At 42.7% G+C, this 18900-nt stretch overlaps 1 protein-coding gene across 2 annotated transcripts; it reads right to left on the bottom strand.

Moving 5' to 3' along the window:
* Window positions 1-1348: 1348 nt before the first annotated feature.
* On the bottom strand, window positions 1349-12917 carry slc39a6 (solute carrier family 39 member 6). Of its 2 annotated transcripts, XM_069720475.1 has the most exons (13): window positions 12842-12917; window positions 12184-12321; window positions 9979-10165; window positions 8679-9147; window positions 8272-8416; window positions 7858-7965; window positions 7323-7492; window positions 6387-6587; window positions 5720-5804; window positions 5152-5553; window positions 4732-4812; window positions 4314-4504; window positions 1349-3079 (listed from the first exon to the last, which is right to left on the bottom strand). In XM_069720475.1, the coding sequence occupies exons 3-13, from the start codon at window positions 10161-10163 to the stop codon at window positions 2933-2935; spliced, it is 2184 nt and encodes a 727-aa protein (XP_069576576.1). In that variant the 5' UTR covers window positions 10164-10165; window positions 12184-12321; window positions 12842-12917; the 3' UTR covers window positions 1349-2932. The 2 variants fall into 2 exon arrangements, 1 of the variants encoding a protein (XP_069576576.1); XR_011311924.1 differs by lacking the exons at window positions 1349-3079; window positions 4314-4504 and having other exon boundaries at window positions 4751-4812; window positions 4994-5553.
* Between the last annotated feature and the right edge of the window lie 5983 nt (window positions 12918-18900).

The raw sequence follows: 18900 nt of genomic DNA, 5'->3' as shown, positions 1-18900 counted from the left end.
AAAATTAACCGCGCCACAATTTGTATTGAAACATTTCTTTCTACCTCCTCTCATGGGATTGCATCATTTTTCAGCAGGTGGCTGATTTTGCCGTTTGACCGGACGCCGGTTTGATAAAACACAAACCGCATCGAGCCGACTCGGCGTCTAAATAAACCACCTCTTCGCTCCAGAGCCGTCTTGACTGCATCCTGATGAGTCTTTAAGGATTTCATCCACCCGCTGCAGCATTTTAAACACTTTTGAGACACAAACATGAAAGAAAATTTAAAAAAAAAAGATTCTATTTTTCTTTTCACATTTCTTTTATTTTTTTTCTACACCGTAATACTTTCTCCGACTTTTTTTTTTTTTGTGTGGATTTGACCACCGAGAGAATCTTTTACATCGAACAGCACAGGACGTAAAACAAATACTTGTACAGTATAGTACATAAAAGTATTTACATGTCAATATAATATCATACATGTGATATACACAGGGAGGTTTTCATGTCAAGTCTGAACTTGCTGTTCATGGTTGTAGATTTTTTTTTTTTTTTAAAGGGAGAAAATCAACTGTTGATGCAACCTTGTTTTTTTGACCTAAATATCGGAGCAGCCTGAAACAACGGTGACAAAGAAACACATCAAACCGTTCAAGCTGATTCTGCACATTCATAGTTTGATCTGCTGCCACTCGACTTCGACGGGAGGAATCCTGTAACAAAGACTCATTTTCTAAATATTTCTTTTCTCTTGAGCTGCCACACAAACAAACGGATAAACACACACAAAAAAACAAAACAAAACAACAAAAAAAACAACGCTTAAAACTGCTGAGCTTCTCCCTTCTGGTGTAATAACTTGCTCTCAGCTTCTTAGCAGCGCGTCGGTGTGAAACCGCAGCTCGTCAATTTTGTAAGCGTTATCGCGGAAAGGTCAGAGGTCGCGGCGGCGGTTCGAGCGCTCGAAGCGACGAGCGGTTCGGAAAGACGAACCGCGGTGAGGTTTGTGTTTGTAAACAACAGCACGGATTTTCAGAGGCATCAGCTGGCTCAGTTGCAGACATGAAAAATTCTTTAAAAATTTTTTTTATTACAAAAAAAAAAAAAATAATCGTAAATTGCTGCGAGGTGGGTGTGAATGTTACCTCGCTAGATTTGTAGTATTTAGCAGAAAAATAAATAAAAATGATTGCTTATTATTCTAAGTAAAAAAAATTATATAAAAAAAAAAAACATTGCCAAGGTGTCATATTTTTCTTTAAACAAATGACAGATTCAAGATGGAATTTTGTTAAGTGAACAATTTCTTTAACGTGTTATTGTTTTGCCGCCTCGAGAGGCTGCTTGTAGCTTTGACGGCAATTCTGTCTTTTTTTTTTTTTTTACTTCCACTTATCGCAGAGATGGTTTCATGTCTCACTTTTTGTAAAACCTCAATCTTAGTTTTTGTGAGTCTTAAGAGCTTCAAAAGAGGTTTCGGATTCAGTTAATTCTTGATTCAGATTTAAAAGCCCGCGTCTTGTGGCTCACTTACGAAACACTGAACTCGGATTCATTTAACAGAAGGGCTTCCTGCTGATTTAGCAAAAAAACAACAAAAAACCCCCACAAAATTTAAACACCGGTCTTTGAATTAATCCCCAGTTTCACGCGACGTAAATATTGTCTGGTCGGTTACCGGAGGCCTCCACGAAGTCGGTTCAACGCTTCCTACCGGCGAAGTGCTTTTATCAGACTTGTCCAATGACCAACTTCCAAATTACACTTCCATACATACTTTGAATCTGCTGAGGTCAGCAAAGGACCTCCCGTAGGTCGATATGGCACCACGAACAGCCGTCATACATCCCTTAATGACGGTCAACAATGTGCACGTCACGTCTCTTTAACCTCCAGAAAAGCAGCTTTTAACTTTTTTTTTTTTTTTTTTTTTAAACCATATTTGCTTCCAAATCGTCACTTTCCTTCGGTCCCGTGGTCCGATTCGGGTTTTTAAACGGCGTAACGAACCGCCACGAACGCGTTGCCGCTTTTACGGCAAATAAACCGATACCGGGCATCGATATTCAAATTCTCCCATAAAAATTGTATCCGGTAGGTCACGATAAACACCAAGAGTCCCAGTGACCAGTGTGACCGGGATGGAAGTATTAATCCACCAACAGAAAGTCTTTTTTTTCCCCAATATTTTACCAAACCAATCAGATTCATTTTGAAATCAACCAATAATTTTGGTAGATATTGTAGTCTCAAGTTTTCATTCAGAGACCGTCGTACCTTCCCAGGAACCCACAGGATGGATTTGCGGTGGCATGTCGGGGGATCGACTGTGACACTGATCGGGTTTCACTGAGCAGCAGAAACTCTGTAAAAAGTCAAGATATATTGGAAAAAAATAAAACAACAACACCACAAAAAAAAAAAAAAAAATAAATTCGTTTCTGAAGTCCAGGGTGATAAATTCTGTTTTCTTGTGTTGCGTATTGAACGAACACGTACCGATAAACTGGCGGCAAACTGCTCCCGGCTGAACTCGTGTTTCTGGGGTCCCGAGTTCGTTCACGGTTGAAAGAAGAAGCTGTTTTATGTCCAAGTAACTTCAAAGAAGAAAAAAAAAAATCTACTTTCTCAGCTACTTCTTTTTTTTTTTTTTTAACAGCTAACCTCAGCGGACGTTTGAACCTCTTGAGCGTGTAACTTCAGCGTCCGCCAGATGATTCAAACACGGCGACTTCCTCGATTTATGAACTGGTTGCTTCTTGCTCCACGATGTGGGAAAAAAAAAAGAAGAAAAATCGCAAAAAAACTTAAAATGGAGGTGAGCGCAGCCTGTCGGCAAATTCTGAAGTAAAAAAATCAAAAACAAAAACCAAACACTTCACGTCAAGAGGAAGAGACGCTGGAATGCACGAAGGAGGTCCGGACCCCGAACGGACCCGGTTTCCACTATTCTTCGCCCGTGATTTTGTGCTCGAAGATGGCGATCAGCAGCATTATGCAGAAGCCCAGCAGGATGCCGGCGTTCTGGAGGAGGAAGAAGCCGCAGTGGCTGAAGCCGTGGTCGCCGGCGTCGTTGTGCAGCATCTCGGGCACCTGAAAGGAAAAAAGACGGCGTGTTGTGAAAGCAGCGGTTCCCAACCGGGGCCCACGGGCCGAGCACGGGACGTCGGCTTCCGGGCCGTGACGGATTCGTCTATAAATATAACAACTAAATATTTGACGATGGGATTTTTATTATCGTCATATTTTTGGTGGATGATTCAGAAAAAAAATTCATGTTGCGATATAGTTATTTACACGCATAAGGAAAGATGAATTTTTCTTGGATTGGTTGGTAGCACGTCGGCTACTCATGTAAATTTCTAATATAACTTTGATTTTGAATTGCTGCAGTTTTTCCCTGAACACGACACAAACGTGTTTATTCTTCACTAAGTACCACCATACTGCTACTGGATGCAAAACAAATAAAAAAGAAGAAAAAAAAAAAAGCAAGTGATGCGTTCACATGCCGCGGTTATTTGTGAGATTTGAAAACGACACTACTGTACTCAGGGAAGTACGTCATTTGGTACCCAGCATATAACTCCAAAGACCATAACAGGATGTTGCTGACCGACCCCGTGTTAATTATTTGTAGATGAAAACACGTAAAACTGCTGCCAAAGTCTTAAAATAAAAAAATAAAAAAACAAGGTTTTTTCAACGACATCTTGCCCGGTTGTCACGCTACGACGCCCGCGCTACTTCCTCTTCCCTCACCGTGGGCTGCGGGGTGAAAGCTCAGGCAAAATGCCGTTAAACGAAGCCCAACGAAGTCTATCCTCCGTTCAACAGAGCGAGATGAAACGAAGCCGCCACAAGAGGTCGCCCACGGGCCGCCGGAGCTCCTCCGTCTTTTCCCAGAAAGCAGCTGACTCTGACAGCTCACCTCTTGTGCGTCTGTGAGTGGTTTTTCTTTTTTTTTTATAAACCTGCCATTCAAAGAGAAAGTGTGTGTGTGTGTGTGTGTGTGTGTGTGTGTGTGTGTGTGTGTGTGTGTGTGTGTGTGTGTGTGTGTGTGTGTGTGAAGAGGCCACCTGGTCCTGAAGGCCGCTGCTCTCCGACACCGGTGAGAGTCGGACTTCATGTCCGACCTCAGCAGATGCAGCTGACTGGACGAGAGCTTGAAGTCTCGGGGCCGAGCTTGTTTATTTAAAACGCCGCGTCGGGGGAAATAGACGAAAGCATTTCTCCACTTTTACCGCTTCCTCAAAAATGAGGGGGAGAGCGTAGCCGAGTTTTTCTTTTTTTTGTGTGCAACGGCAACAGAAAAATGCCGACTCACCATGTCCACCAGGGCCACGTACATGAAGAGCCCCGCCGTGAGGGCGAATATCCACATGGAGATGTTATCGGCGTAGTGTCCGATCAAAATGCCCGTCACCAGGCCCAGGTAGGCCATCATGGCCGACAGCACGTTGTAAAGGATGGCCTGGCGCACAGTCATGCCGGCCTTCAGGAGCACCGCGAAGTCACCTTTTGGGGGGGGAAGCGCAAGGAAACCGTTACGGAGAAGTTAAAATGATTTTGAATCCTTTTTGTCCGTATCGGATCAGGTTCCAGATTAATTCCAATTTTGCTCTAAAAGTCTGTAACTCGGGAAGATTAGTTGCATAAAATAAAATAAAAAAAAGACTTGTTGAAACACCGTTTTTTTTTGGGGTTTGTTTTTTGGAGCCAGAAAACTAGTAGTACTTTCTTACCCAACTCGTGAGGCAGCTCGTGACAGAAAACGGCCACCGACGTGCTGAGACCGCTGGACACACCGTCGGTGAAGGCGGCGCCTGGCGAGAAGTCAAAACAATTCAAAATCTGCACACCCGCGATTTATAATACGTATTTCTAATACAATCGGCTGACGCTGGATCTGCGAGGCTTTTTTTCTTTAAGAATACACAAAGAGAATCGGCGGGACCATTTTCCCGCCTGGTTTTAGGTCTGACCTCAATTTTAAGGTCGACTTACTGACGAGTCGTCACTTGAATAGGCGGCGCTCGGTCTGTTTCCGAAGGTGCCGTCGTGTCATTGGCTAAGAAACGGCGGCTCGTTAACAGGAAACTAAAGACATTCGCGAGGAGGTGAAATAACAGGCGGGAGGGTTCGAAACGGGACGTTTTGCTGACCGATGGCGAGGCCGTCGCTGAAGTTGTGCAGGCCGTCCCCCATGAGGACCATCCAGGCGAGCGTGGCCACGCCGGCCTGCTGGAAGTGCTGCTCCGAGTAGGAGTGGGAGTGGCTGTGCGGGTGGTGGTTCTGCGAGTGGTGGTGGTGCAGGATGTGGTGGTAGTCGTGGTGGTGGTGGTGCATGCTGTCGGCCTGGCCCACCGTGTCGTGGAAGTGGGAGTGGCACTTGTTCTCGCAGTCCTCGGCGGTGTAGGCGGCGGCGCCGCCGCCCGACGACCGGCCGTAACCGGGCGGCGAGACGACCGACACCTGCGGCGCCAGCATCACCTGCTCCTCCTCCGCCACGCCGCCGCCGCCGCGCGGGTGGTCGCCGAACGTGCCGCCGCCGTTGGTTTCCACGTCTGCGGGCGGGAACAAAAAAAATAAATAAATGAAAGTTCGGCAGCACCATCGCCGTTGCCCGTCGTTTCGCCGTGAGCTGAGTCTTTTTTTTTTCTTTTTTCGCCGCCATCTGAAGACTTTCTCGGTTAAAACAGCTGCCGTCTTCGGTTCGCCGTCGCCTCTCACCTTCGCTCGGCTTCAGGTCGTTCTCCTCCAGAGCCGGCTGCTTCTCCGGATCCGCTTTGTCGTTCTGGTCCCACTTCTTCTGGATCTGTGAGGACGGCGGAGATTTTTTTTTTAAATAACCGCAGTCATCAACACCTCCGCCACCGCACGCTACTTCCTGTTTGCGCGATGCATCCGGAGGAGGTTTTCGGACATAAAAATCAAATCTGGATGCAAACAATTTAATTTGACCCGATGAGTGGCGTCTATTTCTATGAACAGCACATTTGAATTATATTCATATTGCAAAATAATGAAACGCTTCGATTTTTGCAATTGTTATTTACTCTTGAAGCTCTCCTTCACTTCAACTAGGGCGCTTTTAAAACGCACATATTGCTTATTTCATATAAGCAATACGTGTGTTTTAATCTCATGCGTCTTATTTCTTTTCTATATTTTTTTCTACCCTGTTTCATTTTTAAGTGAAACACTGCATTTCTCGTATGAAAGGTGCTACAACAAATAAAAGTTGAATCATTATGATCACAATTAAAAGTGTCCAAAACTAGTCGCGGAAAAACAAAGTTCTAAAAGTCAAATTAAACTTTTCCAATTTCCTTCGTAAACCATCTCGATCGCCGTCCTGTTTTTCGTGAACGCGCTAAAAAGAAATTCGGTCTCGGACCTTCTGCTTCTTGTCCTTGTACATTTTTCCCAGCGTCAGGAAGTGTTCGATGAGGAACATGACGTAGACGCCGCTCAGCGCCGTCAGACCCTTCCACACCGGGTCCAGGTTGCGGTGGCCGCCGCCGCCGCCGCCGTCGTGCAGGTGATGAGCCTCGTCGTCGCTGGAGTTATCGTGGTTGTGATGGTGGCCTCCCTGAGACTGCGTTTGTTTTAGTTTTTTTTTTTAAAAGGGGGGTTAATGGCAGTTAGATGTTTAAATTGACAACCCTCTCGTGTCTTTAGAGTAAATATGAATCATAAGCTCAGCAGTGAAGACGAGAAAAATGAGAGAGAAACAAAAAAGAAGAAGAAGAGGGATTCTGTCCAAAAAGGAAACACAAAAATCCACCTTTCTGATTAATGGTCACGTTAAAATTCAATCCGGTTCGATGTCTGAGTGCAAAGAGCACCATGTAAACAGGGTGCAAGCGTTTTTCATCCTAAACTGTGTTTATTTATTTTTGTGTGCATATAGTTTGTGTGTTATCAATTGGTCTTACTTTTTCTATCTATCTATATAAAAGCACAAACATAAAAAAAAAATAACATTAAAGTCAAATTAAAACAGGAAAAAGTGCAAAATAAGCAAAAAATACAGGAGGTCAAAGGTCTTTTCAGCCTTCGCCTAAAGTGTCAACTTTGTCAAACTATAATGTTTTAAAGCTGAAACGGCGTAGAAAAGTGTCGACATGCAAAAACCTCTCATTTTAAAACCGAGTCCAAGACAACACATCGTACTTTGAGACCTTTAAGACTTCCCACCTCCATTTCAGTCTGAATATTTGGCTGAAATTTGAGGGGACGAGTCCAAGTCACGCTTCTTAAATTTTTTTTAATAAATAAACAAACAGCCTGAAATCCCTTTAAACTCGATCGGCTCGGCGGCGAAACTCACGTGGGGGATGAGGTGCAGGAAGGCGTCGCCGCTCAGCGTTCCCACGGCGAGCGCCACCAGGAAGCTGAGCAGGAACTTGAAGAAGACGCGGTTCATGAGCGGGATGAGGACGACGCCGAGGAGGGAGAGCAGACTGATGATGGTGATGGAGAGGAAGCCGCCGACCCACGCTGCAAAAAAACAAACAAGCAAAAAACACCAAGACGGACTCTTTACAAGATTTTCTCCGTGCAGTCGACGTGTGTGTGTGTTGGGGGGAAGGGGGCTATTCTGGAGGTGTGTTAATTAAAATGTAGTTCAGCCGACAACTTCCTCCACGAGAAAATTGTGAATAACTTCAGTGAAAAAATGGCCGTCGCGGGCAGCTAATTTCAGGTTTTTTTTTTTATTTTCTGTTCGACTGAAAAACCAACATTCAAAATGATGCGTTTTTTTAAAACAATAAAAAATAAACCAGAAGAATCTTTTAACAATAAACTGCGAATAGTTTTAATCACGTTTTTTTTTTTTTTTTTAAGTCACTTCCCATCTTTACCTTCTGCGATGCTTTTGCCGCCGTCGGTGCCGTTGCTCTGGCTGTGGTTCTGGTGCGGGCGGGTGTGGTTGCCGTAGTGATTGTACGTGTGGTTATGATGTTTATGATCTTTAAAAAAAAAAGAAGGAAAGAAATAGAAACAAGATTAAATCGGTCCAGTTTTTAAATCACACATCACATAACAGTAGCACCAACATTTTTAATTTTTTTTTTAAATCTATTAACTTGAAAATAAAAACCGGTCGAACCGGTTTCCTCTTTTTCTCAAAACGGTTTCCATTTGTAAGAGACGACTTTGTTTTCCTGTTATGTCACCAGACTTTCAGCATTGTGACACTTCCTATTAACTTTTAAAGGACACTGGCGATGAAACCGCCTTTTTTTTTTTTTTTTTTTCTTAAGCTCGTCAGTTACCTCTCTCTCTGTCTTCGTGCAGGATGCAGGCGCTGCTGTCGATCTGGCGCAGGAGGGCGGGGCAGAGGAAGCCGAAGTCTCCGAGGGTGACGCCCATCTCCTGGGACATCCCGTGGGAGGAGAGGATGCTGGAGGCGTTCAGACACTGAGAGAGAGAGAAACCCAACTCGTTCATTAAAAGTAGTTTGAGGTTCTTACAACGGGACTGGATTCATTTACATTTTTCGTTTCCTTCGAAACCTGAAGAACCGCTTCCAGTTTGTCGGACTGAACGTTGTCGTGGCGACGGAAGATCAGCTGATCGCGTGGGCATTTTAAAAAAGGAAGTCAAATCACCGTTTTGAAGTCGTCTCGTATTTGGGATAATCGAGATGAAAGTGTCGGTGCGTCGGGAGCCGGCGTCGTACCTCTACGTGGTCCGGGCTGAGATGATCGTGTTCGTGATGGTGATCGTGGTCGTCCACCCGGCCGACCGCCGCCGCCTGCGTCCGGCTCCCGGGAACTCCTCCGGCAGGGGTTCCCTCCCCCGACGGACTCGCCTTTTCCGGCCTGCTGTCTTGCGCCCTCACCGCCGGCTGGACGCCGTGCGTCGCCGTGCCGACGGCTTCCCGACCGGCCGCGCTCTTCTCCTCGTACGCGTCGAGACGACCGTCCGCGTTCTTGCTTTCCTTCGCCGACGAGTCGTTGCGGTGACACCGGTGCTGGTGGCGGTGTCCGTCGTGGTGACGGTGGCCGTCGTCGCGGTGACGGTGGCCGTGGTCGTGGCAGCCCGCGTGCTCGTGATGCTGCACCGTAACGGTCCTGAAGCGATGCAGCCCGACGCTCTGCAGGAGCCGCTTCAAACCCGCCAGAGAGATGGTGCCGTTTTCACCGTATCTGTTAAGAGGTCATACAAAATGTTCTTTTTTTTTAAATAAATAAAACGGTTAAACACACAGCGGTAAAAAAAAAAAAAAAGGCGCCTGCGAGACCGCGGATGAGTTTTAGCTGCAGCTTTATCTGACGTGAGAGCGAGCTACCGTCCCGAACAAAGTTTAGGCTTCGGAAATAAACAAATTGTTTTGTTTTAACCCAACAATGCTCAGAGTGGGACGTCGCCTCGTTATCCAGCCGAATGTCACGTTTAAACTTTTTTTTTTTTTTTTTTTAAATGGCATTATAAAACAACACGCATCTAATTTTCCTTAATACTCTTTTTTTTTTCTTCTTTTTTGAAGTGTAAATCCAATTTGACGTATTTCACATGAACGCACTTTTTTGCTCCCGAAATACCTCGTTCGGTTCGGCTCCTCTTTTTTCCTTTTTTAATCTGTGGCGAGTTATCGTGTTTATTAATAAGAGACACAACAGACTCTTTCATAGGAAACGCAGCAGGCTGAAATAGAGCGGAATAATCCTTTGAGAACAATTAAGGCCTAAATGTTTGGTGGTTTTTTTTAGAATCCACAAGAAGTCCTTGTTAAAAAAAAAAGACAAGAAAATATATCCCTTTTTTTTTCTTCCTTTTTAAGCTATTTACTCACAAACCTTTCACATTTCAAGATTTAAAATTTTTTAGAGTTTCTTTTCCGAATGAAATAAAAAGGTCAGAATCGGATTTCATGGGTCGAGTAAAATCTTCACTTTTGAGAAACCGGTTGTCGACATGGAAGCGATTAAAAACAATCTTTTTACACGTGTGGATATCCACGGTTTGGTCCTCCTCACCTGTTGAACAGAGCCTCCAGGTGTTGCCTCTGGCTCCGCTCGGCTCGCGCCAGGTCGACCGTCGCCGACACCGACCACGCCGCGCCGCTCGCCTCCGTCGTGCAGTCCGAACCGTCCGAAGCGCCGCTCAGGACGAAGAGACACATCAGGGCCACGACGGCCGCCGTCTTCTCCTCGTTCGTCATCTCTGCCGAGAAGAAATAGAAGACGTCAAACGCTGACAAAATTCACATTTACACTTCTGCTCATCGATCAGTAGGAAAAATTAAAACTACTAAACGATCGACAAAAAAAAAATAACCGTCGCCAGCGGCAACGACAGAAGATTATCAGAATGAATGACAGCTGCAGATAACGACGAATTAACGCCGAGAGATTATTTCACGATACAATAATCAGAACATCTGTTTGTGACGCGTGCGGTTGAAAAACGCTTTCAAGTTAACAATGAGCGGATTAGAGCCGCAACAATTCATATAATAATAATAATATTAATCTGAAACCGCTCATTCATTCATTGTTTTTAAGTTTTATAATCTTTTGGGGGAGTAACAGAGTTTTCCTCAGAAACAAGCCGCATCATGATTGGTTGCAGGTTTACGCGGGATTGAAAAAAAAAACGGTGAAATTTCAACCGCGGCATGTTGATGAAGCCTGTTTTTTTTTTTTTTTTAATGCAAATTAATAAATGGATGTTATTCTAAAGGTTATGCAAAATGATGGTGGTCGGCGCAAATAATGGCGATCGGGAGATGAAGTAACAAAACGTGAAAGAGTCCAATCTTGTGAATATGAGAATTTCAAGATGCATTTCTGCATGAAAACAAACTAAAAAAAAAAAAAAAAAGATTCAATAACTCGTCATTTAAGCTCCAGTTTAAATATTTTTTTTTAAACTTTGGTGACAGACTTGTAATGCTGTTTAGTTCAGGTCGAGGGAAGTGAAAAGAGACGGTGGATTTGGAGGCCGGGGGGGAATTTGATGTTCTCCTTTCGCCGGCCTTTGTCCTGTAAATCACAAGACTTAAACGTAACCGCGTCACTTAACTGGAACAAGATCAACTTCATGTTAAAAGTGTGGAAAGTGTTTATCGATCTGCAATAACAACTACGTATTTTGCTCTTTTCTGTATTGAACTAGATGTTTACGTGACGGTTAAATTTAATTAAGGAGTAACACATAATTACTGTTATTATTATAATAAACTCAGGCTTTAGATTAGTATTAAAAAAACAACAACTTATCCTATTAAATCACATTGAGCTGATCACACTGACTGTCAACTAAGTTCTTTAAAAAAAAAAATAAATAAAAAAAACAGATGGAAGCTGTTGGAAAGATGAGATCACTAGAAAAAAAAAAAACGGTTTCCTGATTTGTTGTGTGTCAACCCGAATTGAAGGGCAGCTTCTAAAGAATTGTGTTTGCGTCAAATGAACAGCTTTGGTCCGACGAAGTGAAAGAAATCTGGAAATGATCAGTTTTCTGAATGGAGTTTGGCGCACGGTCAGTGAAAAATGAAGCCACGTTAGCGGAGGTTCGTTTAGAATTTCACCGAGTTTCACAAAACTAACAGCCCGCAGACGGATATAAATAAACGCGTGGAGGGTTTTTAATGTTCGTGAATAAAGTCGTGAAAAAACGCTGCACGGGGTCGCTCACCTCTTCGGGTTTTTTTTTAATTTTTTTTTTTTATTTTTTTTTAAGCCGTGAATTATCCGGTTAGCCACCCCTGCTAAGTCGACGTTACTCCGATAAACGTGTCGGGAGGATGCTGACAGACGGCATCTGCCGGGTGGCCGCGGCCCAGGCTCGGGCCTCGTGGTGCCGGCGAGGCTCGGCCTCAGTCTACCGCTGAAATCAAACCATTAAAACGTATCAAAAAAAAAAAAATCCATCCCCCGTGTCTGCGAGCGGCCACGCGTGCGTCTCTCTCCGCCTTTGATCCGAAACCCCACACCGGAGGTAAACAGTAACACGTTGGGCTTTTTTGTGCGCTCCGCACCAGCCCCGGTGCCGTGTGCACAAAAGGCGACAAAACCCGGAAACTGGGAACCCAGCCGCCGCCGCCGCTGCTGCTGCTGCTGGCGGCGGCGCCGCGCGGGGAGGACCGGGGAGGACCGGGGAGGACACGAGGCGAAATGAAAAAAAAAAAAACAAAGCGTGGAAAAAAAATTAAAAAAAAAAATGTGGAAAAGACTTACAGTGAAGCTGCTTGCTGGTTTGTTTTGTTTTGTTATCCTTCCTCGTTGGATGTGAAGCGCTTCACGGTTCGGCTCGGTTCTTCCGCCGTCCGGTAACGCAGGCTGAGAAAGGGATGCGGGCTCTGGTGTCTTCAGGGGCTGTCGGAAATTAGAGGTACGTCCACACCGAGCAGAGGAGAGGCGGATGAGAACAAAACGCATTGACAAAAGCTGCATACTTTTACAGACAAAAAAAAAAAATCTATAATAAACTATATGATAATATGTGTTGCAAAAATTAAAACATGCTGGGAAAATAACTTGTTTTTAAGTTAAACAATGAAGATCACCAACAAAATAAAAATAAATACAGGTTCACCAAAAAAAAAAAGAGAAACCAAACCAAACAAACAAAAAAACCTTGCCTTGGATTTCTCCTCTGTGAAAGCTGCAGCTGCCTCAGACAGACTCTACCAGCAGTAGGTGTCGATTTGTTTGTTTTCCGTAGTTACGTGAGGTTTGTTTACGCCACATCGACTTAAAACAGGTGCATGATTTTTTTTTTTTTCCAAACCATTTCCAATCCAGATGCCAATTCTCAACATAAACCTTCCAGAAAACAAATGCCCGGAGCGTCACAGACTTTGTCGACCAGAGTGTTTTTCATTTTGGGACTCACCCGGAGCAGAAGAAGCCGGAAAAACCTCAGAGATTTTTTTTAATTTTTTTTTTAATCCAGAGAGACTAATGTTTAATACTGTCGTTTTTGAAGAATACAGTAAATCAGTTGTTCGACAAGAAGTAGAGCAGACGCTGGACACCTGTTTTAAGTATGGAGGGGCGGGTGGGTGGGGACGGTTGCAGAGGGACGGACAGGAGGTGGGACCACGAGCTCAAGGAGGCAACCGGTCTGTGGAGGAAAAAAAAAAAAAAGTCGTTTAAAGAAAAGTGGTGCCTCAAAGTGCAATACCACTGAGGGCCACTAGGGGCTGGTCGCGATAGTCTCTCATTCAAAAAGCATTCATTTCATTCATGAAATACAAAAGTCAGCAACTATTTTCCGCAAGTCGGACGTGTCTGTTTTAATTGACGTGTCAGGAGTGCAGTCAGGTTTTTCAGGTACAGTGTCCTCGCTCCAAGTCGGATCCGCCTCTTAAGCTCCTCCCCTGCTCGTCCAAATATGGTCACTTCTGGCTACATTAAAAACAAGACGCAGACAGGCCAAAAAAAAAAAAAAAAAGGCAACACCAGACTTGAGACTTTCATTTTTGTTTGTTTTTTACTTTGTTTACTTTCGTCAAAATTTAAAGATTCGACTGTTTTACAGGTGTTTTTTTTTTTTTTTTAATTATTATTATTCTAAAACTACTGGTGAAATTAAGACTTGAGTGTTTGTTTTTTTTTCTAAACTTCTGGCTATACATCCCAGAGGAAGCTCAGAGAAAGTATTTTTTTCTAAGGAGCACTTGAATGCCTCGGAGGACAGTGGAGCAGCTCCTTGAGAAGGAGTACAGCAGCGCCAGACATGTGACTAAGCTTTGGGAGCATGTGACAGGTCTTGTTGTGTGTGTGTGTGTGTGTGTGTGTGTGTGTGTGTGTGTGTGTGTGTGTGTGTGTGTGTGTGTGTGTGTGTGTGTGTGTGTGTGTGAGTGATGGCAGGAAGGGAGTAGGTGGAGGAGGCGGAGGCGGAGGAGGAGGAGGATTAATCTGGAGGTAAACACTGAACTGTCCACATTAGTTTGGTCTCTGAGAGATTTTTTTTCGGTGCGGCTGGAAAAAAAAGAGACTTCTAATGAATCGCTCTCCTCAGAGTGGCTTCACGTTATAAATGAAGTACCAGTGAAGAAATTGAATCGATTGTCTTGTATCGTCGAAATGTGAAGAATGATCCCGTAACGCAGACTCGTAAAGTCCAGAGACACAAAACAAACAGTTTTCTCTCGTGTCTGTGGTTGTTTCGGTATCCGTTTGTGGTCAATTTTGCATCTCTTCTTGTTGTTTTTGTGTTTGTTTTTGTTTTTTTCTGGTCATTTTGGGTCTCTGTAGTTGTTTGTAATCTCGTTGTGGTTGTTGCGAGTCACAGGCGGTCCTCGTGTGTGTCTGTGCAAATCTTCCATCTCTGTTTGCACGTTTGTGCTCATTTTGCATCCCTTTTTCATTGGTTTGTGTGATTTTATTTTTTATTTGTGCGTGGTTGTCTTAAACCTTGTTCTGGTTTTGTGAGTCTTTGCGCTTCATTTGTGAGTCTTTGTAGTAGTTTGGCATCTATTTGTGTTCATTTTGCATCCATTTTTGTTGCTTTGTGTCTGGTTTTTTTCCCCCCCAAACAAAATCTGGAATCCGTCCTGAACACGACCAGTTTTTGTTTTTCGTCGAAAACCCAAAGAAATACTTTTCCGAATCATTTTCAAGTCAAGAAACGCTCCCATCTTCCTTCCTATCGGGGGAGAGGGAGGGGAACCTATTTTTAAGAGGTCAAATACTTTCACTGTTCCAGCTGAGTGATCGTGTACCGTATCAGCTGGTAAAAGCTCCAGACGCGGTGGAGATAACTCGTGAATCTGTAACCGAACACACCGCAACACAAACACTGAAGTTATTCCGCTGACATCTGATCTCTGTGTTTTCTTTTCTGCATTTAAAAACCAAGCAGGGGATGAATTGAAGTCATTTCATCATCCTTTAAAAATCCTTTTTTGTTTTTTTTATGTAGCACCGAAAGAAACATTTTATGGGTTATTTTGTGGGGTTTTTTTTTCAGTTAAATGATATTTTTTCACTGGACTAATATTTACCAGGGTTTATGTTAATGTAACCTGTAATATATTTACACACCAAAGGATTAAACCGTACATCGGTTCTGTGCAGGAAAATCAGGCTGCAGAAAAAGAGAGTACGAGTCATATGAGTGAAATACGTGTAAACACGAGTTAACTATTCTTCTGTCGTTTTTATAATTGACAAACAAATCCCTTGAAAACGCCCCCAAAAACACAAGTATGTTTCCTTTTTTTTTCTTTCTTTCTTTAAATCAATACGTGGAAAATGTTCCTCAAACGTGACGAAAAAAAGAATACTTTTGTGGGGACTATTTTCAGCGGCGGATGAATCCGCATTTCGGTGCTTCCGGTGTGAATTTTAAATAGCCCACAAATACGAGATTATGAAACGCATCTAAACCAAAATAACATCACGTGCGTGCTTCAAAATAAACGGTATTGTGAGTGTTGGTGGTGACTAAGCAGGTCGATCGTCCCAAAACCGTTGCAGGGCGGAAAGCGCCTCATCTGTCCACGACGTTGAGAAGAAGCCGAGAGCTCCTCTCGCCCAGCCCACAAGAACAATATTTGGTTTTTAGCTGAAGCTGCTTGGGTGTGTTTCTGTTGTTGGACAGCAGACCCGAGTTCTCTTCACGCACCATGTTGTGTTTGGAGACAGAAGGAGGACGAGCGGATCCTCAAAAATATGTCCAACTCTCCTTTTAATTTACATAAAATCGCTCAAATAAAACGGAGGGGAACGACACCCCGGAATGTGTTAATGGTTTGTTTATTATGGGGTGGATTGGTGGTACGTGCAAAACGCAGGAATGTAAACTGTACAGATTGGAGTTCACGTCATGCGGTTTAGGCCAAAAGTCAAAACAAAACTCGGGTTGAAGTTATGGGAAAAGTGTAGTTTTGGTAAATCAAAGGGTGTTTATTTTATTATATCCCCGAAGATGAAAACCTGAATTTAATTTCACACGTTCAATCTATTTTTTTATTATTTTTTTTAAATTTCTTTTACTTTCTGTCTGATGCTGTTCAACTTCTGTTGTGTATAAACGTGCCGTATCAATAAAATTTGACATGATTTAAAAGAACTTTCTCTGCCATTTAATCTACGCGTTGGCTCATTGAAAATAAACATCCAAGGGAGGAGTTTTCGTCAGCGTTTCATGGACTTAAATTGGCGCCAAGAACTAAAAATGACATAATTAAAGTGAACGTTCATTATTCAATTTGTTGTAGTTTCAGCTACATGTTCCTTTATAAATTGACTAGTTAGAAAACGTCATCAAAAAAATCCACACGTGAATCTCACCAATAAATGTTTCCTAAATGGAAATATCAGCAGGATGCAAATTAGGTTGGGTAGTTACTTTATTAATCCCCGAGGGGAATTTTTTTTTCACTCCAGCAGCATACAGGAAATCTGTCTTATTATAGTGTATGAATAAATATATAAAAGGAAACCACAGAAAAAAACCTTTGAGAAGAGAAAAGAAAAACCTCTAATGTAGCTGTGTATATATATATATATAGAATCTTCTCTCTGAGTCACTTCACAGGAAGCTTACATCAGATTTCCTCTCAGTGGTTTAACTCGGTGTTTTTTTGGTCTAAATAAAGCCTTCGGGGGCTTTTGTCAGACGACGAGAGAGGGAGGAGTCGTCTCCCCACGAACCGGTGGTCGTTGTTCCTGCTTTGTGCCGCTGGAGAGGTCGCGGCGAGGTCAGCCACGAGGAAGCCGAGGCCTTCGTTAACTATTAATGTTCAGCAGGAGGGATTTAAAAAAAACGTGGGATGAGTTGAGACTCTCCGACTCCTTTTAAAATCTCACGGGAGCGGGGTTGCGGGGGGCAGGATGGGGGGTGGAGGGGTGGGGGGGTGGTCAGCTCCCGCTACCTGCTGCGAAAGTGGAAAATCGGCCTCGCCCCGAAGAGCTAAAGAAAATTTCAGTCTCTTACTTTTTTGTTTTTTTTCAAAATCCAGGCTTTTACTTTGAAATCTGCAACTTCGGTTAAACCGCAAGGCCTCAGCCAGAAAAAATATGGATATTACTGCAATATATATATATATATATATATATACATACGTACAAATCTTGAAGTCAACACGTAGGCACATAAAAAAACAAAAAACACAACCAAATGTTATTAAACCCCCGTGTGTTACTTTGAGTTTCCACAAGGGGGCGACCCTTTACTGCCAAACACACTTTTGTCAAGGAACTACAGACCTGATGTCTTATTTTTATTTCTTATAATATTTGTGTCTGGGAATGACATTTGATTACAGCTATTTTAGCACAATCTGTCGAATTACAAAAAATATGCATTTAAAGTTTAAATCACAAGTTCAATTTCTCAATGATTTGAGTGATTTGAAATGAACTTTAATTGAGAATGTAGTTGTAGAAAAATTATTTTACTTAAGAAAGAGATAAATGACACAATGCAAAAAACAACAAAAAAAACCAACAACATTACAAATAAAAGTCGGGTATTTAAAATATAAGTGAAGTAAATAAACAGTCAAAAGTTAAAGCAGGAAAAAGCTTTTCTGACTAATATTGTTATCATTTCCAACAATGCCAGCATTTTAATGAGCTAATAGTAGCTATTAGTATTAGTAATGACTACTATTTTAGTCCATTGGTTCCCAACCAATGGGTTGGGCCCTTCTAAAGGGTCACCAGATAAATGTGTAAGGTCGTGAGATGATTAATGGGGGAGGGAAAAAAACAAAAACAAAGCTGTGACACAAAAACATGTTCCAAGTTTTCTAACTTTAATGTTTTATTTTTAGTGACCATCTTAGAGGTTTACAGAAAATGTCTTCTAGATGAAATATAAACAAGAAGACATGGAAAAACAGATTATTTTTGTAAGAGCTCCCGGGTGAAAGTTGTTTTTTTTTTTCTATAAAAATAACAACAAAAAAAAGAAATACAAATATGAAATTTTGGTAGTGTATTGGAACCAGAAGGGTTTTTTTTGGAGTCAGCCCCTATTGGCCATCGGTGGTACTGCATTTTAAGGAGCCCGACTTCACTTTTCAGTGAAGCTCCCGGCGGAGCTGCAGACGGGTAACGTCTTAACGAGGAAGTTTAGTATCTCAAAAAAAGACAAGAACGCTTTGCACCATATTGACTTTTATTTCATGACAAACCGCTGAAAAGCCTCGTGTTAGCTTCAGATTAGCTTTGTGCTTTTGCACTCGCTCTGATTTGCATGAAAAGAGAGTTTAATCACAGCGAGACTCTTCAGGAAAACTTTTTAAAAAAAACTGCGAACCCAACCCTGTAAGTTTGATTTCTGAACGGTGATTCATTTTGGGTGCAGAATGACCCAGTTACCGTCAAAGTACGGGCGATTGCGTCGGCAGCGTTATCTCACACGGAAAAGGTTTTACAGTGTGTCGTAGAGTTTCATCAACTTTTCTCTTTAAACACGTTCGCAATGATGGATGTGATGAAATTTGTATGGCGGCATATGATGAAACTATTTTTTTTTAGTTTTTTTTTAATTTCCGTCTGCGGGAAAAACGTCAAAATGCCTCGAAACCTCGTCTCAGTTTTCTGTTTTGACGTCTCGGTGCGTTTGTTTCTTTTTTTGTGTTTCGCAGGTCTTTGTTTGGCTCGTATTAACGTGAATGATACGCTTCCCGACGGGACTTAAAAAAAAAAGAAAGCCCGTCTTCGTTTCTTTTGCCGTGATCAAAGAGATGAGAAATCGAATTTCTTTTTTCACTGACCCACAGCAGATCCGATGACCATAATATATTTATGTACAATGCCTGGTTCAATCAGCGTCGTTCCCTCGGTGCTTTCTTACTCATCTGTTCGGAGTTCTGCTTTTCAAATTTCATTTCCAACTCAGACTCAGTCTCGTATATATATATATATATATATAAAAAAAAAAATGCAAATTCCACTGAAAATACATCATTTGTACTTGGCAACGAGTCTGTA

This window comes from Brachyistius frenatus, unplaced genomic scaffold (assembly GCF_029030835.1).
Source record: "Brachyistius frenatus isolate BFR_SWC_R1_liver_20210118 unplaced genomic scaffold, ASM2903083v1 Contig_242, whole genome shotgun sequence".
Taxonomy (NCBI): domain Eukaryota; kingdom Metazoa; phylum Chordata; class Actinopteri; family Embiotocidae; genus Brachyistius; species Brachyistius frenatus.
This window is presented reverse-complemented; position numbering and strand designations above follow the sequence as displayed.